The following is a 27,153-nucleotide window of genomic DNA, read 5'->3' on the forward strand; positions in this document are numbered from 1 at the left end:
CATTATTACATTACATTACATTACGCTGACGGTTTTTGATCCAAAGAGACTTCCAACAAGGGAAACAGAGTAGAGTGTAGTGTGATAAGGACAAGTTAGTGAATGCTACGTCCATACAGTCAAGTGTCAGTTCTAGTCAGGTGGTAAGTGCTAGAATTAGCAAGTCTAGTTGTAAGTAGTGCTACAAGAGGATATACTCTCTGAAGAGCTGGGTCAGTTTTTTGAAGGCACAGAGAGGAAGCCCCTGCTCTAGTAGAAACTGGTAGTACATTCCAGTAACGGGAACGACAGCTGAAAAAAGTTTGGATTGCCCTGAACGTACGGGTGGGAGAACTAGATGTCGTTCATCTGAAGAGCGCAACGGCTCCTCATAAACGCCCTTTCACACTATGTCACAATTTTCGGACAAAACATTTGCATAAAATCAAGCTGGGGATTAAATATACATGTCTTCACACACCGAGGACAGACTGTTGCGATCAGAAATAAGTTCAAAACTGAATGAATTTCAGCCTTGGTGTGTAGACTAATAACCGCACATTTCATTACCTGCTTAATTCCGTATGAATATTTTGTTCGCCAATTCAGACTTGGTGTGAAAGAGCCTTAATGCAAAAGATATTTGTTTTCATTAGTGGTCCAGACCAGTCTCAGAGTTCCGAGTAAAGCCAGAAAGCACATTTAGTCCTTTCCCGCTCTGTCATTTTAATAGATCTCAGCTCTGATTTGTACCAGAGCATCCCCGCATTTCGTGCTGGACTTTGATACGGGATGTCTCATTTATTTGAGGCTTCATATAGAAGTGCCTGTCATCTCCTTGGCAACGCTGGTGGGAAAACCAGAATGAGAAAAATCACATGGCCCTTCCAGTTCACTGCTCAAGTGAAAGGGAGAAGAGGTTGCATTGTTGACCGCCATCACCATATCTCTGACATTTATGATAAAGGAATTGAATTAGCTGAATCAATTGCATTTATTGGAAACGTGCACCAGCACCTACGCCATAATAAAAGACTCAGGTCGTCAGTAATGGCCACACTGTCATGGACAAAGCCATCATCGTATTAGTCCCTTGTGTTTCATAATGGCTGTGTGGAAGAGATTGTTGTGTAATTTGTGGTGAATGATTGCAGTTTAGTGATTAAGCATGTTCCTTTTCCTGTTCTTGTCTGGTGTCACACGGAGTTGCTGAATAGGGTAAATCAAATCAAGTTTTCAAGTTCAAATTTCAATTTATTGTTTTCCCCAGATGGCCAATTTGTGCTGCAGCAGGCATAGAACATCCACGCCAAACATACAACATCAGAGCACAGAACGGACACACAACCGTGATCCAGACCAGAGAACAGGATGGCTTCTACCATCGTTAAGAATAGATAGTTGGAAGGTTCAATTAAAAATAAATACATTCAAATTAAAATATATTAAAAATAATAAAATACAATACAAAGAACTATGGTGACGGACACATCAAGCCACCTCCTTCTGCTGTCTGAGTTCAGGGCTTCAATGGACAGAGGGATGAAGGCATTTTGATATCTATTCTTAAGGGCAATAGGTCCACTTAAGCATAAGCCAGATGGTATCATCATGTACTCTACATTGAGAGGATGTGTTTTGTCTCAGCAAATGGCCATGGCTTTGCTACGAATTTGTTTGCAAAAAATATCTCGGCAGTCCTTTTTAATTTTGTGTATCAAAAATAGACAAGATTACAAATGGTGGGAATGTTCTTGTAGTGAGGCTATTTTATATAATACATAGCCTTGTCATGCCGAAGCACTTAAATAAGGCTGCAGGCCAGAACATTCTACGTGTAGCACAGCGTCGCATGGATGGCATCTATGGTAGTTCCGGTATCTCAGTGGTTTCTTTTATCGCAGCTTTCCCGACACATTTCCACCATGCTGACCAGCTCACACAGGGGCCGGGCTGGCCGGCTTGCCTTGTGGTTCGCTGTGGATGTGTAATGTTTCATATTTATACCCCCTTCCCCCACGGGACCAGGAGAAGCGCAGGACATCTGCAGTGGCTGCGCTTGAGTACTCGCTGTGGTTCAGCAGCTGAGGCCTGCGGGCCCAGAGGTCTGCGGGCCTGACCCAGAACAGAGGAGCATGGGGCCAGGGCCTGGGCTAGCTGACTCCACCAGAACACTGAACTAGATGGAAAAAATGTTACACTGTGTCCTAACTAACTATGCGATGCAAGTGAGCGTTGTTAGCGACAAAATGAGTTTGATTGCTTTGTTTTCAATTGGAATGTCCTAATTGGATGCGACACAGTGCTGTACAGCGCGATTGTGCGGTGTGACGTTTTCAGCAGAACTTTTGTGGGATGCCCCATTTGTACTTCATTTTTTATCTCTTTCTTTCTGTCGCTCACAATCTTCTGTGATTTTGAACAAGAAATATGATGTAATAGAACTGCATGTTTTAAAGGACAAGTTCGGTATTTTACGCTTAAAGCCCTGTTTTCAGATAGTTTATGATTAAATAGAACGTTTAAGACTGAAATTTGGACACATGCTGCTGTCCTGAGAATTTTCGGTTTCTGTGGTAGCACCCCCCCCCACCTCCACAATGGCTGCATAGGTTCACTGGAACAATCTTTCTAAAACGCATTAAACTTTCGTTTACAAAGACGTGAAACTCACCGAGTGGTCAAGGGTGTTCACTGATATGCTCACACAAAAATCGCTGCAAAAGATGCTTTCCAACAGGTTTTACCGTAGTTTTTGTCCAACTCCATTGACTTGTATTGGATGTGCTGTGAGGTACGGTATTACTCCGCCGCCGGAAACGGATATGGGGATGTTTGTATTCTTTCTGTAGTTTTATGCAGTCGCGGTATCGTAGGCTACGCTATCCAAATTATTCTCACGTCCATGTCTAATGCTAAAATGTCTTGGAACTTGCACGATGTGAATGATGGCCTACGTGAATCATTACGTTTTCATCATGAAAGTTCCACAGCCAAAAAAATAGTAAACTTACAAAATCATGTAGCCAAATTATTCATGTAGGCTAGGGTTAGTGTTAGGCTTATGATGTGAACATGACAGGTTATGGACATAACAAATAAGTACATTTTCCGCCTGTTACAAATGTTACGTTACAAAATGTCAACCTTACCCCAAGTTCTTCCAACTCTCTCGTCCCAGGATGTAATGTGGGAACCGCTGTATTTCTCAGACGTAAGAGCTTTTTGGGCGATTTCTTTCGACCTCCAAGTTCAGTAAAATGCAGACCGCAGAGACACGGCGATCAGCTTTCTGCAGATCCTCAACAGGTGTGCTCACATCCAACCCCAGAAATTCCAGCCACAACTTTAGCCTTTCTGGATCGTTGAAAGGAAGTCTGTGACTTTTTTTGCTACGAATTTTCCCGCAATTCGGAATTAGCTGTCTTTTGCAAAATACTTCAAGACAGCGATCTTCTGCTTCTTCTGTGTATTCAATGAAATGCCAGTGCTTTGCTTGTAATTGGCAAGTGTACGGTGTAAGGTGCATTATCGCCACCAACTGGACTGGAGTGTCTTATTCAAGCTCTCAACGGAAAAATGTACGGGTGTGAGGCATTTGAAAAAATAGCTCCACAGACACATACAACGAATGGTAAAACACCTGTTGGAAAGCATCTTTTGCAGTGATTTTTGTGTGAGCATATCAGTGAACACCCCTGACCACTCGGTGAGTTTCACGTCTTTGTAAACGAAAGTTTAATGCGTTTTAGGAAGGATTGTTCTAGTCTATGCAGCCGTTGTGGAGGTGGGGGGGTGCTACCACAGAAACCGAAAATTCTTAGGACAGCAGCATGTGTCCAAATTTCAATCTTAAACATTCTATTTAATCATAAACTATCTGAAAACAGGGCTTTAAGTGTAAAATAGCGAACTTGTCCTTAAAAAGGATTCAGTGTAGACAGAGAGCACTCCGTGCCATGGGACAGTCAGACGCTCCATGCAGTCAGGAGAAGCTGTTACAGAGATTAAAAAATCCGGTTTCAGAAAGTAAAATCCTACCATGTATTGGTTCTTCCTATACATTTAAAACAGGTGAGTTCACTAATATGCTTATCTACCTGACTAAAGAACATCTCGAACATCACAAACATCTCGAACATCTCTTCCTGACCATCGGCTTCTCCAAGTCTAAGTCATGTACATTGACTTGTATGTATGGGAATCTTACGTGAGATCTAATAGTAATGTTTGTTGCAGATATGCATCAGAACCCTGGGGCATGTTGTCATTATACAATGGATGCTTTCATGCATTCCAAGCTGCAGTACTCAAAATACTGTGTAATTTTGTAACATATGTTTTGTTTACATTATATAATATATAATGTTTTGTTGAATATTCAGTCACCAGCTTTAGTCTGTCCGCTTCACTCTGGTCACATCAGCCAGCTAGTCACACACGCACACACACACACACACACACACATACACTCTTTTCCACACAGCACAGCTGCACCCTGTTTGAAACAACGCATGCTAGAGCACAGCTTGACATCCGTGAAGCCACAGAAGTGTCTTATGAAAGCAGTACATCTTGAACTGAGTACACTCCTGTCAAAAAATCCATTTCAGGCGAAAAAGTGGATGGGGGGGTGGGGGGAATCTCGCATTTCTTTAAATATATATATATATGCTTTGCCCAGTTCTGTCACATCAGGGTTATGCTCTGCTGTGAAGGCTCTTCCCAAAAAGATACTGAGATAAAGAGAGGGAGGTAGAGAAAGTGGGGTAGCACTTGCCTTAAAGCCTGTGTGTTGTAGTTGTTTTATTCTTGTCCAGTATTTATGTCTGTCAGCTCAAGGGGTGAGCTTGAGCAGCCAGCCACCCATCCAGCATCGCACAGCACAGCAGCATTGAATTGCATTGCATTGCATCGCTTTGCTCTCAGACCCCGTGCTACAGACCCGCAGAGATAAACACAACCCTGACAGTTTTACCCCCACACCCGAGTGCCTTCCATCAACACGCCTCCTCCTCCCTCTCAGCCCCTCCATTTTGCCTACACCATCTTGCCACAGTGCCCAGCGGTTTCTTCTGTCCGTCCTCTCTCTCTCTCTCTCTCTCTCTCCTCCCTCTGTTCTCTGCCCTTCGTTCCCACATTCTGCTCCTTCTTCTCCTTTGATCAAGTCTGGTCTGGACACCAGCCTGTGCCCCTCGGGACCACTGGTGCTCCCTCTTGGCATCGTCTTGCCCATGGAGGCCCTGCGATGTGGTAAAAGTGTTGGCATGGACCCCTCACCCAGGGCTGTCAGAGCCATTGTGAAGTTCCATGGGTGCCTCAGTCACCAAAAGACAATCTCTGTTCAACAAACTCTGTTTACATGGCAGATGGATGGTGCCTTTTGGGAAGGCATGAATGGTGCATTTCTCTGGAGATTGGGAAGGTGCTATGAGATGTAATGGTGTAATCTGTGATGGAAAGCAGGCAGCTCTTTCCAGCACAGGAATGGAGCGTATGGCAGCCTGTTGTGTGTGTGTGTGTCTGTGTGTCTGTGTTTGCTTTACAGTATGCACATCATGCTAATGTACCAGATGCTTAAATGCATGCACTCAATATAGTGTGTGTGTGTCTGTCTGTGTATGTTGGCAGTACAATTCATTTACCATGCTAAGTACACACGACTCAGGTGTGTGTGTGTGTGTGTGTGTGTGTGTGTGTGTGTGTGTGTGTGTGTGTGTGTGTGTGTGTGTGTGTGTGAGTTGTGGTGACAGTGCCCCTGTGGTGTGTTGGCGCGTTCGTGAGCCCGCTGCGTTTCTGCTGGGCTCGGCCATGTCACACGCCGTTATGTAAAGTCAACATCCCGGGGACTGGGGGTCCCAGGTGGCCACAAGATGTGCTCCACTCTCCCATGCCTACGTGCACTTATCCCCTTGCTCGCTCTCTCTCCCTCTCTCTCTCTCTCTCTCTCCTCTCTCTCTCTCTCTCTCTCTCTCTCTCTCTCTCTCTCTCTCTCTCTCTCTCTCTCCACCGCTTTTTCCCCTATGCACATGCTCAGTCACGTGCTTGCACACATGTACATGTGTATGGCATTTATGTTTGCCAGGCTGTTTGATGCAACCTCCTGGAATAATCTATAATCTGGCATCCAGTCCTGAACTTTTGCTTATCAATCACCATAACAGGTACACCCCTACATCCTTTTTTTGGTCATTTTTAGTAGCCTCGGCTACCTGTCTGAGAGAGTTTGTTGTTCCTGGAAGGGATGCCCTCTTTCTTACTCCGCCTTATTCTGGATAACATGATATCATTGTGTTGCAGCATGACATAACCGCTGCTCAATAGTCGGAAGTACTGGTCATGTTGGAATGAGAGAGATTTTTATCACAAGTAGTAATGGCAGAGGTAAGACCTGCCAATTCTGTGTTTGACTGCTGTTTTAGAAAGCTGTGTGTTTGGGGGTGGGTGTGTGTTTGGGTGTTTGTAGTGGTTTCTATGGGTGGGGTAGGAAGAGAATGTTTTTTCTTTCCGTAAGTATCACAGGGAGACAGTGTGTGTGTGTGTGTGAGCGTGCGTGTGTGCGTTCACGGTGTTATTGTTTGTGTCCTTGTCTGGGAGAAAGAAGAAAATAGCTTTTGTGTGTGTGGGTAGACTGTGTGTCTGTAGGTGCGCATGTGAGTGTGTGTGTGTGTGTGCGCATACAAGAACGTGTGTGTGTGTGTGTGTGTGTGTGTGTGTGTGTGTGTGTGTGTGTGTGTGTGTGTGTGTGTGTGTGTGTGTGTGTGTGTGTGTGTGTGTGTGTGTGTGTGTGTGTGTGTGTGTGTGTGTGTGTGTGTGTGCGCGCGCATACAAGAACATGTGTGTGTGTGTGTGTGTGTGTGTGTGTGTGTGCGCATACAAGAACGTGTGTGTGTGTGTGTGTGTGTGTTTGTCTGTGTATAAGGTGTTAGGGCTGTATTGATTATGATGTGACAAGACTGGCGCAGGCGAGAGCTCGGGTCGTCTTGGCTTTATTAAGCTGTCACTGAAACAGATTTCATATCAGCCTGACACATGGGACGAAAATATCACTCCTCCATCTCACTTACCACCTCACTTCCTCCCTCCCTCCCTCTCTTTCACACTGATCCTCTCTTCCACCCTTTCATTACTAACTACCATGGAAGCGCTTGGTGCTGCACGAGCTGAAGCAGGAAAGCCTCATCTTCAACTCAAACACCACATCAAGAGCGACACTTTTCTTTACCTATGAACATCTTGCTTCTCTGAGGCGAGCGGCTAGTTTTGATGAGCCGCCACGTTAAAAGTGGATGTTAGTTTAATACATTAAGGACCAATTTCCCAGACCTAGACTAAAAGCCCCTCTTTAGGTCTTCTTTGAGGTTCTCTTTCAGTCTTTGACTAGGCGTAATTCATGACTGGGAAAGCAGCTCAAAGTGTTTTATCAGGGTAAGAACAGCCCTAGTGTAACCTGCGTTGTGTTGACCGCGCCGTTCAGCCCTGCAGTTGCCCGGACTCAAACCTGAAACTTGCAGCACTTTGGATTGGGAGGCGAACATCCTGGCAAGGGAGCTAAAGCCAATAGGTGCTCGTACTGTATCTCTTACTAGTTCATTTCTCAAGGTGTCGGGAGGGTAACATACATACTGCACAGCTGCATACCAGCTTGCTACCGTTACACTAACACCTTTGTTTTCACACATGTACGACTACCTCTGAACCTTCTACAGCCGGCCAAGGGTCACTGGCAGCTTCGGACATTGTGTACCCCACTGCTCTGCCCCCCGCCGCCCTCCCCCCTCCCTTGTCTGCCTTGGGACAGGACATCCAAAGCGGCAGGGTTAGCGCTAGCCACATTAGCGCCAAGTGCCAGTTTGTCTGTGTGCGTGGGGAGCGCCCATGGTCGGTGCCCTGCGTTCCGTATGTACCCAACTCTCGCTAATGAGCTGATTAGGCCACAGCCACGGCAGAAGGACGTGGGGGTCGGCGGGTCGCTTCTTTTCTGTCAGGGCGCCCTACGGCGCACACACCAACCCGACCCGGCCCGACCGGGACGCAAGCACACACCCCGCCACTCAGGCCCCCCACCATCCCTCTGTCGTAACCATCGTAACTAATAAGCTCATTAGTCGGGGACGGCTGGGAGCGAATACCACGGGAGCGGACTTTGTGTGTGTGTGTGTGTGTGTGTGTGTGTGTGTGTGTGTGTGTGTGTGTGTGTGTGTGTGTGTGTGTGTGTGTGTGTGTGTGTGTGTGTGTGTGTGTGTGTGTGTGTGTGTGTGTGTGTGTGTGTGTGTGTGTGTGTGTGTGTGTGTGTGTGTGTGTGTGTGTGTGTGTGTGTGTGTGTGTGTGTGTGTGTGTGTGGTGAATGGGGGAGAACTTTAAGTCTGGCAGCTAGCCAGGCAGGTCCTGATCCCCCGTGGTGAGAGAGAGAACAGAATGTATGAGCTGATTGAAGCGCTCCCATTCATTGTTGGGCCTTGCCTCTCTGCCTTGCTTAGCCTTACCGGTGCAGTGCGGGAAGCGAAACCTAATGATGTAGTCGCTTTTTATTTTCAGAAAGAGTCTCGTCACCCCCCCACCCCTTTTTTTTTTTTTTTTTTTTGTCGTCAATTTGCGGGCGTGTTCTGCTGCCAACAGCTAAATTTGACCACCGGGAGAGTGTCCAGAAAGAGAAGCCTCCAGAATGGTTATCTCACACAATGACCACTTCAAACAGATGAGTGTGTGTGTGTGTGTGTGTGTGTGTGTGTGTGTGTGTGTGTGTGTGTGTGTGTGTGTGTGTGTGTGTGTGTGTGTGAGCCTGTGAAGGGGACACAACTTTGTCAAGTAATCATGTCCCGAGCAGTGCAGCCATTGTGTCTAATTGAATGGCAGCATTGAATGACCCACAATCTATTTGGGGTTTTTTGCCATTGAGGAGCGAGTCCCTGGCTTCTGTTGGCAGGGGAAAAGCGTGAGACTAATGATATCCTTGCAGTCAGGCCTTTTCTGAACTCTCCGCTTCACCAGCAGTTATTATGGAGTGCAAATAGACATCGACGGCTATTCAGCAAATGGCGACGCTTTCACTATTGTGCACCGGTGCCAGCAGCAGAACAGCAAGGATGGACACACACACACACACACACACACACACACTCACACCGTGAAATGATAACAGGTTTGGTTCCTCTCCACTGGTGTGTTTTACACCACTATTCTTTGGGAGGCCCTGCCCATTTCTATGTACCAATCATGTACTTGGCTCCTGCCCAGTGCCATGAGGTTTCCAGCATTTTAATAGAATTCCGGTCACTCAAAGTGCAGAGCATATTCCTCTTTGTGAACATTCTTAGCTGTTGCATAATGAACCCATCCTGTCTCTGTGACTGACAGTAGCTTTCACGATCTAGAACAGGTGGATGTCAAAGGCAATGTTCTATGCTCTCCGCCACCCGTGGCCTACAATGTGTACAACATTGTATTTATTGGAGTCCGACTGTAGTTAATATCTGAGCGCGCTGTCTCTCTCCGGTACAGTGTTCTAAATTGAGATATTGGCTCGAGTGCCGATGACGTGTTACGTATTTACCGTATTTTCCGGACTATAAGTCGCACTTTTTTTCATAGTTTGGCTGGTCCTGCGACTCAGGTGCAACATATATATATTTATATATATGTTTTTTTCCTCTTCATGACATTTTTTGACTGGTGCGACTTATACTCCGGTGCGAATTATAGTCTGGAAAATACGGTACTTGCTCTATAACTATACTGACCTGAAGATTTAGACATCAGTTCTAATTCCTATTTATTGTTTTCAGCTGTGGTGATTTTAAGGCTATTGAATTTCCCGTAATTTCCCAACTATTAGCTGCAGCTTATACAAAATGTTTTCAGCTGTGAGGCAGTTAATATGGTATTAATATGGTTTTGTTTCTTTTAACTTGCATAAAACATTGTCTTGCGGCTTATACACAATGCGGCTAATACACAGGAAATTAGTGTAGTGTCGCTGGTCCATTTCAGAGCTGTCCCATGGTCAAGTCCCCATGACCTCTCCCTCTCCTGTAGCGATCCTCTTATGTTACGGCATCATGATCTCCATGACCCTATCACTGCCATTAGCCATTACCTGCCGTAAAGCTCCCCCGCGCTCACCTATTAACTCAGCAAGTGGTACATCATAGTCTGGCGGCGAGGTGACACCGGCTCAGTGCGGCCCAATGCACCGATCTGAAGTAGCTGTCACACATCGAAGTGTGTCGCTTGCCATTAACGGCCATTGGAAGTGACATTTCGTAACCGCCGCTATTAAATTCTTATGGCCTATGGTGTTAATTTGTCAAGGAGGGGGTGACGACAGGACTGATGGCTTTGTTATGCTTCCAGTAAAGGGGGGGTGGGAGAGTAAGTTGTGGCATCACGGTCGTGTTTAGATTCCTGTGGCGAGGAACAGCCTCGTCCTGTAAATTGTAAATTAGTCGAGGGAGTCATTGTTAACTCGGTGCTCGGATATAACTCCAACCTTTTTCTGGGAATGTTACAGACACGCAGACAGAGGCATGCACCTGGAGACTTGTCAAAGAATGCCATGCACACACACTAATAAATTACGGAAGTGTAAACCCTACATGCCAGTCGTACTCTCTTTCTCTCTCTTTCTTTCTTTCTTTCTTTCTTTCTTTCTTTCTCTCTCTCTCTCTCTCTCTCTCTCTCTCTCTCTTGCTCTAGTATGTCTCTTTCTCTGACTAGACATGGTGTTTGTATGTCTTTGTGTTTTCCATGTTTGTGTGTGTGAGTGTCTGGCTGCTCAGGTGATGGACCAACTGTTTGTCTAGACACCTTAACACACACACACATCACACTCATTTGGACTGTGTGTATGGGTTCTTCTTCTGCCCATACCTTCACCAGATGTGTCCGAGCTCCTTGTCCATAAACACAGCTCCTGAGGTCAAACAGCAGCCCGCCACTGATGCATCACCCACACACGCGCACACACACACACACACACACACACACACACACACACACACACACACACACACACACACACCCTGACTGGCTTCACGTGGTGAAGAAAAACAAACGGCTCCTACAATGCCCCGTCTGTTTCTCCCTCGCGCTCATCCGCCCTCTCCCCTCCTTCTCTTCCTCCTCTCCTCCCCTCTCACACCCTCTTCTTTCTCTCCCCCATCGCTGTCTCTCACTCTCTCTTCCTCCTGTCCCCCATCTCTCCCTCACTCTCTCTTCCTCCTGTCCCCCATCTCTCCCTCACTCTCTCTTCCTCCTCTCCCCCATCTCTCTCACTCTCTCTTGCTCTCTCTTCAACACCTTTGACTTGGTGCTTTCTGTCCAGCATACCTCAGCCTAATAGTGTTTCTCCCTTCCTCTTTCTCCCTCTTCCTCTCTTCTTTCTCCTCCTCCTCCTCCTCCTTTTTTCTTTTTTTCTCTCCATACCTTTGTCCAAGTTGCTGGACAGAAAGACACACCCCCCCACACACCAAAAAAATAAATAAAATCACACTAACCTCTATTTACACATAACACAATGGCTCTTTGGGCTTTTGTTTTACTATGGCTTAATTTAAACCTATAGCATAATAATAATATTTTTATTCTAGTTGCTATTCCCATTTACCTTTGTTACTACTAGTCGTTGCTCTTTTCCTGCATCGAATCGCGATTGAGTGTGCATCTAATGTAACAGCGGAGTCTCCACGGAGAGACATCCACTCTCCAGGTTTAATTTTCGCTGTTGTTGTGAGCTAATAGGCTACGATATGGGAAATGCTTTGATTATTTAAAAGGCAACTGCAACTACATTGTGTGTCTGCCATGGCGGCATTCATTTAGCCGTGGTGGGCCGCCATGCTGAAATCAACGTCAGAACACATTTCTATTCCCTGTTGTGTTTGAATCATGTGACTGTCCAGTGAGAGCCACTCCGATGTGTGTGTGTGTGGGTGTGTTTGTGTGTACATGTGTGCTATCTTGTTAATGATACGTGTTTCTCTGTGTGTGTGTGAACAAAGGTCAGTTACACAGATGTACTATGCCGTGACAGTGGGGTGGGGGGTAGAGATGTCTGTGTAGGTGGTCTGAAATCACCCCCCTAGAGAGACCTTTTCGCCCTTTGCGGTTGCTTCCTGCTATATCCTCAGCCAATCAGCTGTCTCGCTGAGTCACTGCACCATAGACACAGTGTGTGATTGGATGGACACACACTCACACACACACTCACACACACTGGACTCACACTCACAACTGAGGTGATCAGAATTCCAATATGACTGTTGGAAACTTTGTCTGTGTATGCCTGAGTTAGGGAGAGTGTGTGAATGTGTGTGTGGTGTCTCGTGTATTAGAGTGTGTGTCAGGTGGCTGTACCCAGGTGTGTGTGTGTGTGTGTGTGTGTGTGTGTGTGTGTGTGTGTGTGTGTGAGAGAGAGAGAGTGTGTGTGCAAGAGAGTGTGTGTGCATGTCTCTGCAGACTTGGTGATAATTGGACTGGGCTCAGGAGGATTTCTATGCGTGCAGATGTGGCATTCGTCCCCTGATTGTCTGGGGGACTGAAAGAACGCTTCCTCCTTCTCTACCTCTCTCTCTCTCCTTCCTTCCTCCTACCCTCCACCCCTATCTACCCCTCCACCTCCTTGCATCTCTTCCCTAAATTTCTGCCCCCCCCATTCTTCCTCTCATCTCCACCTCTCCCCCTCCCTTTCCTGCTCCCTTCTTCCCCTGTTGGACACCTTTTTCTCCCTCTTCCCTCTTCCCTCTCTCTCTCTCTCTCTCTCTCTCTCTCCCTATCTTCCTCCCCTTCTCTTCTGTCTGTCTAATGGATGAGTTTTGTGTTGTCCGCTCCCCACCTTTCAGCCGCATCTATTTTTAGCCCCTCGTGTGGCAGGCTGAGGAGGTGCGTGAAGGCAGGGGAATGTGTCTCCAGCCAAGGGGAGAGAATGGGGTGTGTGTGTGTGTGTGTGTGTGTGTGTGTGTGTGTGAGAGAGAGAGTGTGTGTGTGACAAAGAGAGAGAGAGAGCGAGAACAAGAGTGTGTGTATGTGTGTGTCTGTTAGCCAAAAGGAGGGATGGGTGAGTGGGTGTTTGATTTGTGTGGGGGTTTCCATTCAGAAGGTGAAAGTGTGTGTTTATGCGGTTAGGGTTGTGGGGTTCTGTGTGTGTGTTGTTTGTACCTGGTTCCAGTTAAAAGGAATGTTGCGTGTTTGTATGTGTGTTTTTGAGTGTCTGTGTGTTTGTCTCTGTCCAGCCAAAAAAAAAAGAGATGTTGGGGTGTTTCCAGTTGTGTTTTTGTGTGCATGTCTGTGTGTGTAGCCTTGTTCACGTGGGTCAAGTCCGCTTGGCAGACTGGTAGGTAGTGGTTAAAAGAATAGTTTGTGTCGGGTTTAGCACATGAAGAGGATATGGGAGTCTTGGGTTAAAGGTTGGGGATTAGACTCTGGACCAGTTTAGGTTTAAGCAGAGGCAGAGAAGTATGCTGTGGATTTAATATAACAAACAGTTTGGATTTGTGTGTGTGTGAGTGAATGACACACACAAACACACACACAGACACACACAGACACACACAGACACACACACACACAAAGACACATTCGGAGACTCTGAGGGGCAGGTGCATCAAGGTGCACACAGTCATACACACACACTGAGCTGCACACATACATACAGTCACTGTCACATACTCACTTCTTAACCTATTGAAAGTCCAAGGCTGCCAAAGTGAAATGCGTTTTCAGAAAGTTCCTGCTAAGAAGTTTACACACACACACACACACACACACACACACACACACACACACACACACACACACACACACACACACACACACACACACACACACACACACACACACACACACACAGTCGTTTTCTATAGAGCGGGTGTGAGAGGAGAAAAAACCGGGACAAAAAGATGATGGCATTCTCCATATTTCTTGCTGTGCGGGCTGAAAAGCACAAGGATTCTCCTAGCGGGAGCGAGAGAGCGAGCGAGCGAGCGAGCGAGAGAGAGAGAGAGAGAGAGAGAGAGAGAGAGAGAGAGAGAGAGCGATTCTGTCCCCTGCCGCCTGCCTGCCTGCCTGCCTCACGTGCTGCAGTTCCCATCAAGGGCACACAGCACAGCGCAGCCCAGTGCAGCCCAACACTGCTCTGCTCGCTCACCACATAAGATATTCATACACGCAGAATGTGTCCTGGACAATGGCCTCCACTAGAATAGTGTGGCAGAGTGGAGAGGATGGCGTGAGTGTGAGTGTGGAAGGGAGAGAGGGATGGGAGCATGTGTTTAGGTGAGACAAAGAGCCTGTATAGGCTTTTTGTGTCTGTGGGGAAATACGAATTGTATGGGAGTATTGAAGAGAATGAGGGAGACTAATGTGTGTTTTTCTGTTCTGTGTGTGTGTGTGTGTGTGTGTATGTGTATGTGTATGTGTATGCTTTTGTGTGTCTGTTATTGTAGCCTTTGATGATTGTTTTGAATGGCAGATATATTTTTTTTGGTTTCGGAGCAAAGAGTGTCGACTATTTGAATAGGAATGAGTGGATTGCAGAATACATTTTTGTCCACATCTCAGGAAGAATGACTGACTTTAAAGGAGATTTTGTGATATATACCTTATGCGGACGCACACCGTCTGTACTGTACACAAAAGCTTGCTTCTATACATGTGCTTTTTCTGTGAGTGTGGGAGGGGGGTATATGCACAGAAGCGTGTGTGTGTGTGTGTGTGTGTGTGTGTGTGTGTGTGTGTGTGTGTGTGTGTGTGTGTGTGTGTGTGTGTGTGTGTGTGTGTGTGTGTGTGTGTGTGTGTGTGTGTGTGTGTGTGTGTGTGTGGAGGGGGATGCCTCTCTGTACTCTCGTGTTCTTGCAGCTGCTCACTGGCCAGAACCTGAGGTGGGAGGAGCCTCAAAGTATGCTGCAGAGGGAGGAAGGAGAGAGGGAGAGGGAGAGAGACGGAGGGAGGGGGGTAATGAGTTACTGAGAGAGCAAGAGGGAGAGAGAGATTGAGAGAATGAGGGAGAGAAAGTGAGAGAGAAGGGAGGGAGGACCTGGCAGAGATGGGGAGAGAGGGAGGAGGAGGGAGAGAGAGGGGGAGGGAGAGAGAGAGGGAGGGCTTGTTCTTTCTGCATCGTGCTGCTCTCCTCTTTCCCTTCATTTCCATTCCAGACGCGGGCACCTCTCTCTCCCTCTCTCTCCCTCTCTCAGGAGAGCCCCCTCTCTCTGCTCCGCTCCAAACGCCAATCACCCCGCGCCCGCTACTGCTTCATCCTCTATCACACACACTCTTCCTCTCTGACCGACACACAGACACACACAAACACACACACACACACACACAGACAGACAGAGAGAGAGGAACACACCCACGCTGCTGGCTGGACCTGACTTCTTCACTGGCTGCACTCATCACAGAGACTCTGTCTGGACTGGACGCGAGCACATCACTTCTGGTCGTCCTGGAGGACAACGCGGCACAGGGGGTGATAAAGGAGCGGGCGACTGACTGTGAGAATGCTGAATCGTGGGAGTTGTAGGACTACCGTTGGACTCTTGGACTACAATTCGAGCTGAAGGCTTTTTTTTTTAGTCCTTTTCTTTTAGTGTGTTTCGCTTCGTCACACTATGAGGTGGAGTACTTGGTAAATCAGGCTGTGGCGGTGCTGTTTTTGCCGGTCGTTTCTGTGTTTTTCCCTTTTCCTTCGCTCCCTCTGCTACTCTCTCTCTCTCTCCGCTGTTCGGTTTGTCCTGGGGAAAGAAGGACTAGTGCATTGTGTGCCGGGGGGATTTGGGTTTGAGCTAAAGCCCTCCGCTTCACCCCGGTGTGTGTGTGTGTGTGTGTGTGTTTGTGTGATCCATCACAAGCTCTACCTGCGAGGTGTGTGTGGATGAGAGAGAAAAATAGAAGCGGAAACATAGAGCGAGAGAACGGACATTAAAAGACTTGACCGAAAGAGTGGGTCGCTCTCGCACAGGTACCCCTCGTCCTCACGATGGACGCCACGTGTAGGTGTCCGCTCCCCCCACTCATCCCCACCCCCTCCTCCACCTCCCAAGGGTGGAACTGAGCCTTCTGCTCAGCAACTCCCCACCCCCCCCACCACCCCCTGCACCCTTCCATCCCCAAACACCCCCCCCCCCTACTCTCTGGATCCCCCCCACCATCCATCCTACCTAAACACCATGAACTCCTCCCTGTTGGAGGGCAATGGCTCCAACAGCAGCTTGGGTGATGATGGCATCCCCGGTGGCGGTGCCCCCTTCTGCCTGCTGGACGTGGGCTACTCTGCCCTCTTCCACACCTGCCTGCTGGAGGTGACTGTTATCCTGTTGCTGACCGCTCTCATCGTCTGCGGCAACCTGGTGGTGCTGCTGGTCTTCCACTGCGGGCCGCTGCTCGAGCAGCCCGGCACGAGCTCCTTCATCCGCACCATGGCGTACGCCGACCTCTTGGTGGGGGTCAGCTGCCTGATCCCAGCCCTCTCGCTGCTACGTCACCTGGGCGGCCTCGACCCGGCGCTCACCTGCAAGGCCTTCGGCTACATGGTGTCGGTGCTGAAGGGCGTGTCCATGGCGTCGCTGGCGTGCGTGAGCGTGGAGCGCTACGTGGCGGTGACGCGGCCGCTCTCCTACGCGGCGCTGGTGACGCCGTGCCGCCTGCGCGCCTGCATCGCGCTCATCTGGATCTACTCGGCGCTCGTCTTCCTGCCCGCCTTCCTCGGCTGGGGCAAGCCGGGCTACCACGGCGACGTGGTGGAGTGGTGCGCGCACTGGGAGACGCGGCCGGCGTTCACGGCGTTCATCATGGCGGCGCTCTACGCGCCCGCCACCCTCACCGTCTGCTTCACCTACGCGCACATCTTCCGCATCTGCCGGCAGCACACGCGGCAGATCAGCGAGCGGCGCGCCCGATACGGCCCGCAAGAGCCCACGCCGCCCGCCACCGGCGGTGGCGCTCACACCCCCTGCTCCCTGGCGTCGTCCTCGGCAACCAGCGGCGGAAATGGCGGCAGCCCGGACAAGCGCTACGCCACGGTGCTCTTCCGCATCACCAGCGTCTTCTACCTGCTCTGGCTACCCTACATCCTCTACTTCCTGCTGGAGAGCGCGGGCATCTACCGCCACGCGGGCGCCTCCTTCCTGACCACCTGGCTGGCCATCAGTAACAGCTTCTGCAACTGTCTCATCTACAGCCTGTCCAACAGCGCCTTCCGCAAGGGCCTCAAGCGCCTGTGCTCGCTCTGCGCCCAGAGCGTGGACACCAAGAAACCTCTGGGGCCGCCACCACCGCCCCACATGCGCCATTCCTGTGACGTCTGATACGTTCGTCGTGACCCTCGATCAACCCCCACCTCCTCCGCCACTACCGCAACACCACCACCCCCACCCCCCCATCAGCACCTGATGACCTCCTCCATCTATATATGTGTGTGTGTACGTCACGATGAAGTGAGTGGTGGTGTTGGGAATGTTTTTATTTTCCATTTAATATGGAAGAAGTGGGATGGAGTGACATGACCGAATGGGTGTGCCATACCATCAGATGAGGAGGAGAAGTAGCAGCAGGATATGGATCTTGGCTGGATGGGTCGTGGAGGATCACCCAGGTGTGCGTGTCCTGCGTGCCCGCGCATGGTTGCCTCACAGTGGGAGTGAATGGCACGGAGCAGAAGGACTCATCCCCGTCTTCTGCCACGCACCAGACCAGTGTCCTCCAGGAGCCTCCGCTGTCTCTTTCAGAGTTTCAGATGGGATCTGCTCCGTGGTGTGTGTTGTGTGGACACTCACACACACAAAGACACTTCTAAAAAAGCTTTTTTTTTTCCTTGTAAAAAACAAAAACAAAACAAAAAAAAAAACTCAACAACTTGTCTTAGTTAAACTGTGGTCTGTTTAACGAAAGAGACTTTTTCTGCCGACCAATTGACTGACCAACCATCTGCTGCAGGTTGAGTGTTTATTTAGCATTGTTACTGTGTTGTTCTATGATACTGAGCTGACCTGTGTGTTTTATGGAAGTGTCTTTTGCCCTTGGGACATTCAGGCCGCGTCCCCATCAGAGACTCTCCTCTCCTCTCCTCGGAGTGCTCCTGTCCTCCTCAGCAGTTTAGCCTGACCTCCATACTCCATCTTGCCGACAGGTTTTGGGTTTTTTTCCCCTCCTCTACCACCTCCTCTGTCATCTCTCCGCTGTGCTTAAAAAGCAGGTAGAGTGAGAGAATAAGAGAGCGAGAGAAAGAGAGTGAATCAGAAAAAGAGAGACGGACAGATGGGGGACGAGGGCGGGGGGGGGGGGAGGGGCCTTAACCATGTGGAACGGCAGCGCTGGATGTCAGGACTTGTTTGCCAGAGACGACGGGGGACTGGCTGTACAGTACACACAGTCTTCAGCCCTGTGACCTGCCCCTTGGCTCCCTTTTGCCCCTGCCCCTGCCTCTCTTACCCCAACCCCCACCTCCCTCACAACAGCTCCGCCCCGACCCCCGTCGCCTTGGGCAGACAATACCTCATTCCGCTTGGCCTTTCATTCCTGTGGATTAACTAATTGAGACTCAGCGGTGGCAGGAGAAGAGAGAGACTGTGACTGTGTTCAGTTTTGCTCAGATTTGAGTGTTTACTCCCATGCTGTTTGCTCATAAACTGGTGGGGTGTGTTTGTGTGTGTGTGTGTGTGTGTGTGTGCGTGTGTGTGTGTGTGTGTGGGGGGGGGGTTCAACACATCAACCAGGAAGTCAGCCTTTTCCTCCGACCCCAGCAACACTCCACCACCCACCCACCACCTACAACACCATCAACTAGCGTGGACATCCAGTGGCAACGTTGATGGAAACCCACGGGGAACTTTCTGGATTGGCCGGGACGTGCAGCTGTGATGGCTGCGGGATTGTTTGCGGCTCAGGACGGTCGGTGTCTCGGTGACGCGGGAGCGAAGCGCCCACCTTCTCCCTCCGGCCCTCGCCACAGCGTTTACATGCTCTTTCAATTTCAACCCTGCTGCTCCGCACCAGCCAGAGAGAGGATTGCGTAGCACTGCCCCCGGCCATGACACACTCACACACACACACACACACAAAAAGACACAAAAATATGAATGCCATTCGGAAAAAAACAAGTCTTATCTGCCTGCCTTTTTGCCTAACCTCTCCTGCTGTATTGATGCTCTGAAGAAGAGAGCAGTGTGTGTGTGTGTGTGTGGGTGTGTGTGTTTGTTGACTATTTTAGAGAAGAGAACGGACTTTTGAACTCGCGTCTTAGGTGTGAGAAGAAGAGCGAGGAGTTGTTGATTCTGTAGAGTACGACGAGGGGATAGACAAAGGGCTCAGAACGAGGGCAATAAAAACGACGTGCACAAACTAAGAATTACGACAGGAATAGCCCTCTGGTGCACTGGACACGCTCACTTTGATCGGGGGGGGTTACTCTTCTTAGGTGAAGAAGGAGTGCGTCTGTGTGTGTGTGTAGAATGTTGCCGTAGAGGATCATCGGTTAGCCAGGACTGTCTGGGGGGGAAAGCTGCCACATATGAACCATTACATCACACCCTCATTGCATGAGAGGACAGCGAGAGAAAGAAAGAGGGAGAGGAGGAGAGAGAGAGGGAGAGAGAGAGTATGAAAGGGCGAGGAGGAGGGAGAGGAAGGAGGGAAAATAAAGAGAGGGGAGAAGAGAGAGAGAGTGACTGAGGGGAGAAAGAGGGAGAAAGGGAGAGCAGGGATAGCTGTCGATTGCGTCAGTGAGCTCTGGGGTAAGCAGCATTGCAGTGGTGCAACTCTGCTGAGGTGGCCAGCGGCTCTCCGCTCCAACCAGTGCTGCCCGTGGGTGCTGGGGCATGCAGCTGACCGAGCCGTTGGAGTGTGTGTGTGTGTGTGTGTGTGTGTGTTTGTGTGTTTGTGTGTGTGTGTGTGTGTGTGTGTGTGTGTGTGCATGTCCGCAGACTCGACAATTTATTATGACCACCTCCTACAACCAGAGAAAGAGAGAGAGCCATAACACATATATTCAAGCAAACAAAACTGTTTAGTCCTTGACATCATCATCTCAGCTCCTCTATACTGAATGCGTCTGGCACCAGTCTGCTCAAGGTCCCCCATATATCCCATCAGACTGCGCTTACGGACAACCAGTCAACCAACCTCAACCAGATAATGGATATCATATGACTACGTCAAGCATTCACTTTGAGTCCAGTGTGGAACATTTACCACTCCTCTCTCTGGACTTTAAGAGACACAACAAAATGACACAAAATGGATGGACATCCCTGCCTGTCTCTTACACACAACGCCCACAAGGCAGAACACTGAGGTCATCCTTAGTCCAGTCGTCGTGTCCACATGGTCATCCATTGGAGTCGACATCCTTCTTAATGTACACTATATAATGAATGGTACTCTTTTGAGTGGTGCAGGGAAGCCCCTGTCTGTTGTTATTACTTTTGTCTTTCTAGTTGACCAAAGTTGAAAATATTTATTGGGTGTGTTGCGTTGTTACGTCATTTTACTTCTTGTATTGTATTGAGCAAGAAAGGAACCAGGAAGTGCTTTATCGAGAGTGGCCAAGTTTGTTTCTCAAGAGTGTGTTTTTTTGGTAGCCTGGTAGTGGCAACCTCTGATGAGAACATGGAGTGATTGATGTTCTTTTTTTTAAAAAAAGCAAAAAAAAGTAGCAGACTGATCTTGTCTTCTGCCTTTTAACGTTTAAAATGTATTTGATGCAATAGTGTTTCCGACGTTGATCCAAAACTCCCAGACACACTCTTGCCTTGGCTTTGCGTGTGCGTTTTCTTCTCTGAGGGCGTGGGAGTTTTGGTTTGTTTATTTATTGAGTCAATTGAATGAAACACACTCACACGTGTCTTGAATAGTCGTTTCTGTTTGCTTTTTATAAATGAAGCGATGGCAATATGCGTAGCTTTTATGGATGTTGTTGGCTTGTTTTTGATACATCAGTCGCCTTTTTCTTTTCTACCATCCTTGTCACCCAGATGCATGTGTAAATAACAGATAACTTAGAGATTTACTTTTGTACTTCCAAAACATACTAGACATTCAAGTAAAGCCAATTGAAAACCATACGTACTTGGAGACTGTTAGAAAGAAACCTGTGTGTGTGTGTGTGTGTGTGTGTGTGTTTGAAAGAGGTTAAGTGCCACGCATAGGTAGAAACTGCCATTTTTTTTGGCAGGGTGCTGTGCAATATTTTTTTTTGTCTTGTGTCTGCTCTTAGCAGATAGCCACATTTTAGAAGAAAAAAAAACACACATATCACACACAATAGAAAAAGGGCTTTTTATTTGTTTGCCGGTCCAAAATATTCCAGCGTGTCTGTGTGTGTGAGCAGAAGAGAGAGATCGGAGACCTTCTGGCCATGCGCTGTTTTTAGGACTGTTAGAGAGAGAGAAAAAACTGTGTGTGTGTGTGTGTGTTTAGTTGGAGATGGGAGAACAGATGAGGCTACTGCCAGCCCTGTTTTCAAGCCTCCTTATTTTATAGAGGACACATGACAGACTGTTCTCTGTGTGTATGTGTGTATGTTTGTGTGTGTGTGTGTGTGTGTGTGTGTGTGTGTGTGTGTGCAAACATAAACCGCACATGACACTCAAGCCAACCTAACTTGTGCTTTTGTGTGAGCATATTTGTCCAAAAAAAGCATGTTTCTTTGATAACTGAGGTCTTGTGTTCTTGTGTGTGTGTGTGTGTGTGTGTGTGTGTGTGTGTGAGAGTGTGTGAGAGTGTGTGTGCGCGAGTGCGCATGTGTACGTGTTTGTTTTGCTGATGGTCTCCAAGAACACCCAAGGCCGCCCCCTCCAAACTGTTGAAATGTCTATTTACACACACTGTCTTCTTTACAAACACACATCCCTCTCCATCTTGTTTGCTTTAAAACTCTTGTGCTTGAAGTGCTTGAAGTATTGGTTGGAGATTGAAGTTGAAGTCTTATTTATTTCAAACTTGGCTTCCTCCATGACATGTGCTTTTTTGTTCTTAGCTTGACACACACACACACACACACACACACACACACACACACACACACACACACTAAATCCTTTAGTAAGGGACAAACTTATTACACACACACACACACACACACACACACACTCAAATACACAGTTGACAATAATGTCATTATTTTGCCACTCTGCCTTTTCTTCCCGCACCCCTGCTGCGAGCCGCTATTGAACGCTGTGATGGTCTCTACCCTCGCACAATATTTCTATGGAAGGCTTCTTTCATTTCTAGGTCCACCGAAACTGCTCTCTCAATAGATGACTTGTTTATTTTTTTAATTTATTTTATTTTTTCTATTTCTCAAAAGCATTGTAAAACATGATGAAAACTTTCTGTTATACATTTTTTTTTATAATATATTTCCTCCAACAATGACTCTGCTTTTGAAAAGACAAACTCTGTTGGACTGCATGTTGTAGGCTAAATGACTGTCCTCTAGTTTCCTGTGAGCTTTGTGTGTCTTACGGGGGCGGGGCTGTTCGGCGGCCATGTTTGGTGTGGCCGTACAGTAGGTGGTCTGCCCCGCCCTGCCTTCAATCTCTGGTTGGATGGAGGCAGGTATGGGGCTTTACTGGGCTCTGCTTCCCCCAGGGGCTTCCCAGTTTAGCCTCTGGTCTGTGAGATAACTCCGCAGGCTGTGGTACTTACTGTTGTAAGGGGTTTTCTGTGCTGATGTAAGAATTTGGGGACGTTTCGATGCCAAGGAGCATTTTTTCCCCCTATTTTTCTTCTCTTGCTTCTCTGCTTTCATGGTGTTCAGTTCCAGTCTTTTTATGTCATTCCCTCTCTTTCTCTCTCCTGCTCTCTCTCTCATTCCCCTTCTTTCTTTCTTTCATTCATTCTCTCTCATTCCCTCTTTCTTTCCTCTTGTTCTCAGTCATTCTCTCTCTTATTCCGTCTCATCTCCTCCCTTCTCTCTTTCTCTCTCCTATTCTCCCTGGTTCCCCCTGTCTTTCTCTCCTTCTTGTTCTCTGTCGTTCCCCCTTTCCTGTGGGAAAATGCTACTGTGCCGGCCAGCTGGTCTCAGGGGACCCAATCTCCCATGATGACCTGTTCTTGGCAGAGCCATATTAGGATGCAGGCCTGGGCACAAAGAAATGGAGGCTGGCGCCTGGGGAAGACACACACATACACACACACACACACACACACACACACACACACACACACACACACACACACACACACGTATTCATATCAGCATATTACCACACTCATATTACACACAAGTTTTAGCAGAAATAAATGCACGTACACACACACACACACACCAAAACTCCTACTCATACCAACAACCACAAACAACAACATACCAGCAACTAATCATTCAGCAAACAAGAATAAGCCTCCCCAGCTTTTGACTGGCTTTCATTGTGTGTCGACTCCCTTAGGTCTCTAGACCAGAGTTCTGAATTCTTCATTCTTAAGACTCCGTGCTCTGTGGCACTGTGAAGCTGTCCCAATTCAGCCAACTCAAACTCCAGCCCACGTCCAAATGTTCCCAAAACCCAGTGCTTGTTCATGGTTTTCTTTTTCTTTTCTTTTCTTTTCAAAGAGAAACAAGTAGTATGTGTGTGCATGGGCGTGTGTGTGCGAGAGTGTGTGTGTGTGTGTGTGTGTGGGTGTGTGTTTTTGCTCTGTGACCTGTTAGAGGAGTTGAAGCTTTGCTCTGTGACATGCCATTTTAAAGTGACAAATTGTTCAAATGGTGGAAGACCAAGGTTGTGATGTTGAACTTGTTGGGTTGTTCTAGACATAACTCATAACTGAAAAGAAAAAACAAAACAAAAAGACAACACATCAAAAATGCTTACACATAGATTCTGTGTGTGAGCGTCTGAGTGTGTGTTTGTGTGTGTGTGTGGTAGGCGTGTTGGTAAAGGTACCAGTGTGTGTACCCTGAGTTTTGTAACAATGTCCTATACATGTTTTAGAATATGTCAACAGTATATTTATATTCTGGTATATCTGCACACTGAAAAAAATTGCAAATAAATTATCTTATCTTGTGCCCTCTGAGTTTCTGGTGTTGCTATTTTTATAAATCCATGCAGTTAAGCTTGCTCTCACAAAGTTTAAGTTGTGCATTTATCTGTGTGTGTGTGTGTGTGTGTGTATGGGAGGGGGGGGGGGTTGCCTGCCTGTGTGTGTGTGTGTGTGTGTGTCTGTGTTAGGGCTGTGTGTAGTACAGATTGTACAGATTCCTGTGTGTTCTATGAGCTCATACATAGTCGGTGCAGTAACTACCAACCGTATAGTTCATTGTATATTACTGTAGCAAAGTAGGTCATAAATTATTTGTGTCTAGGCATCAGTGTTGGGCAATTTACTTCAAAAACGTAATGTTATTAAGTATTACTTATTACGGTCATTTCAAAGTAATTTGTTACATTATAATATTCAGTCTCTGTAAGGCATTACACTGCATTACTTTCAAGTTAGTTTACCAAAATAACAGGAAATATGGATTTGCATTCGAAATGCAGTTTATTACGCTTAATGCAGCTCATTGTACATCCAATGGAGGGCGATGTGATATAGCATAATGACTGAGCTAGCCTTAAGGATAACAACAGTAGAATGTACTGTAATAGGCGCAGTGATGGCTCATGACTCAATACAATGAACAGTCATAGACAGAATTTTTTTAAAAATAGACAATAGGTCAAAGTCTGGTAAATTGTGATATGATAACTGAATGGAATGCATTTCAGTCGACTCATCATGTGCCTTATGTAAATGCTTGGAAAACGAATTATTTTTGCGTACTCACCAATTCCATTCTACTATGGAACAGAAGTAGACTAGTCTTTCTATTCTAGTCCATGTTCCAAATCACATTGATTGAAGCCTATGTTAAAGATGCCTCTCACCAATCTGAGTTTAAAAAGGGTCAGTAGTAGGAACCAGAGATGACCTTGATTTACTAGTTCGCATGATAGCATGATTGCTATACTGAGTGTATAAGCTAAGCGCGTGTTTGGCATGGTAGCTGGCCGTGGTCATGGAATGCCTGAAGCGGAGATCGCGATAGAGCGATGGCCGCTTGCACCCCCCAGTGTAAGGAGGATGCATAACTGGGCTATCAGTGAAATGGAGGAGTAGGGGGAGGAGGAGGGATAAATTTGCGAGCACCGCAGTTGTGTGACGTATTAAATACCCTGCTACCGGCTTAAATACCCTGGCGGCGGAAGACAGGTGACTTAATTGCTGTCAATCATCCCTAAGGGCTCCTCCCGAACTTTGTTTAGAAAACATCATATATCGCAATCTCCTGTAGCCTCGTCTTTGTTGCCACATGGCCATTATCATAGGGTTAGGGACCTAACCCTAACCCTAACCCTAGTGAACACACAGAGCACACAGTGAACACACAGTGAGGTGAAGCACACACTCACCCGGAGCAGTTAGCTGCCTTGCTACAGTGGTGCTTGGGGAGCAGTGAGGGGTTGGGTGCCTTGCTCAAGGGAAACTTCAGCCATTCCCACTGGTCGGGGATCGAACCGGCAACCCTTTGGTTCTAAGCCTGAAGGCCTAACCAGTAGGCCACGACTGCACCTACACGACTGTAGAGAGTTTCGCACACAAAGTGCACTTAACTATGCTCTTTATATCCTTGTCTTTGACAAACTGAAAATAATGAGCGAAGTCCATCCTACAAATGTAGAGTCCGACTTCAAGTCTCCTGCAGCCACAGTCATCTTCAACGAGTAACAGGAGACGTTATACTATTTGCGCAGATTTTTTCTCCTCTACTGTTCTTGCGGTGTTGTTGGCGAATTTGTCTAAAAACAAAACACCACTTAATTTCGGGTTAAAGTGCATTGTAACGCACATTGCTGAAGTTTGTACAGAGTAAAATATTGCCCAATTTGTTTTGTAATGACTTAACAGTACTGCGTTACAGCAGTAATTACATTACTTTTGTGACGCATTACTCCCAACACTGCTGGGCACACACATGCCTATGCTCATGTGCAAACATCGTGTATGCATGCACCTGTGTACATTATAGACTCTCTCGCCCTCTGTGTGTGTGTGTGTGTGTGTGTGTGTCTGCCAAAGGGGTGGGAACCTGATTAAAGTGTAGAGTGTGTGTATGTGTGTGTGTGTGTGTAAAGTCAGGTTGCACATATGGAGGGGAGGCTTTGTGTTGCAGATGGGGCAGGGAGCATCACATTAATAAGGCTCATGTTCTAGTGATGTGGGGCTTGCAGCACTGCTGTGGTAGCATGGCTCATTAATTTCCCCTCTCTTTCTCGCTCACGCACACACACACACACACACACCATCTTCGTCTGCACTCACATGCACGTGTTCATCGAAATCCCTATACAGTCAAAAACACACACACACATACACTGTCCTTCACTCCCCTTTAATTAATCATTGGCAGTAATTAGCTCACCACCAGATGATAACTGCAGGTGTCTAGAAACGCATTCTTCAAGTAAAGACTGTTACCTAAGCGGACTCAGGGACTCGTTCGGCCCTCATCTGGCCCAGGTGTGGCCCACAGTCAGCTGCTGTGGAAGTGGACATACAGACGTTTTAGGGGATTCAGAGTGGGAACATAAACCCACTGGATAGGGATCAGCACGCTGAATACTACTACTACTACTACTACTACTACTACTGTTACTACTAATACTAATAATAACAATATTACTACTACTACTACTACTACTACTAATACTACTTCAAGTATGTACTTAACTTAGAAGCAGAGAGTACAAGTGTGTTTGGATGGAGCAAAGAGGAAGCGGTCCCACCCTGTTTGTGTGTGTGTGTGTGTGTGTGTGTGTGTGTGTGTGTGTGTGTTGACATGGATGTGTGTGTGCCCCTCAGCCCCCAGGCTTTCATCAGGTCAGGCTGGCGTTTCATAATCAGGACCTTGGAAAAGAAAAACAAAATGCCATTTGGGCCATTGTTGTGGGTCAGAATAAACTCCAACTGTAAACAATGGCTTAGAAAAAAAAGTACAGTGTTTCCCGCGGATGCACATACCCCCACAATGCCCCCCAATCACACACACACACACACACACACACACACACACACACACACAAACACAAACGGCTCTCACAGCTGTTTGTCCCACATGCACACATTACACTAATTCTCCCACACTTAACACACACACACACTCATGCACACACACACACACACTCATGCACACACGCA

The 27,153-nt window shown here is 47.5% G+C and overlaps 2 protein-coding genes across 3 annotated transcripts in view; both read left to right on the top strand.

Moving 5' to 3' along the window:
* rabgap1 (RAB GTPase activating protein 1) overlaps positions 1 to 27,153 on the top strand; it is a 125,384-nt gene that overhangs the window by 55,554 nt on the left and 42,677 nt on the right. The window lies entirely within an intron of this gene.
* Positions 16,143 to 17,340, top strand: LOC143123488 (putative G-protein coupled receptor 21). Its single transcript, XM_076284942.1, has one exon. It carries the CDS (start codon positions 16,143 to 16,145, stop codon positions 17,277 to 17,279), a length of 1,137 nt encoding a protein of 378 aa, XP_076141057.1. The 3' UTR covers positions 17,280 to 17,340.

The sequence above is a fragment of the Alosa pseudoharengus genome, unplaced genomic scaffold, assembly GCF_046254945.1.
Source record: "Alosa pseudoharengus isolate Yale_2024_CS ecotype anadromous, Long Island Sound unplaced genomic scaffold, YU_APseudo_1.1 YU_APseudo_1.1_scf_14, whole genome shotgun sequence".
In the NCBI taxonomy this organism is placed as follows: domain Eukaryota; kingdom Metazoa; phylum Chordata; class Actinopteri; order Clupeiformes; family Clupeidae; genus Alosa; species Alosa pseudoharengus.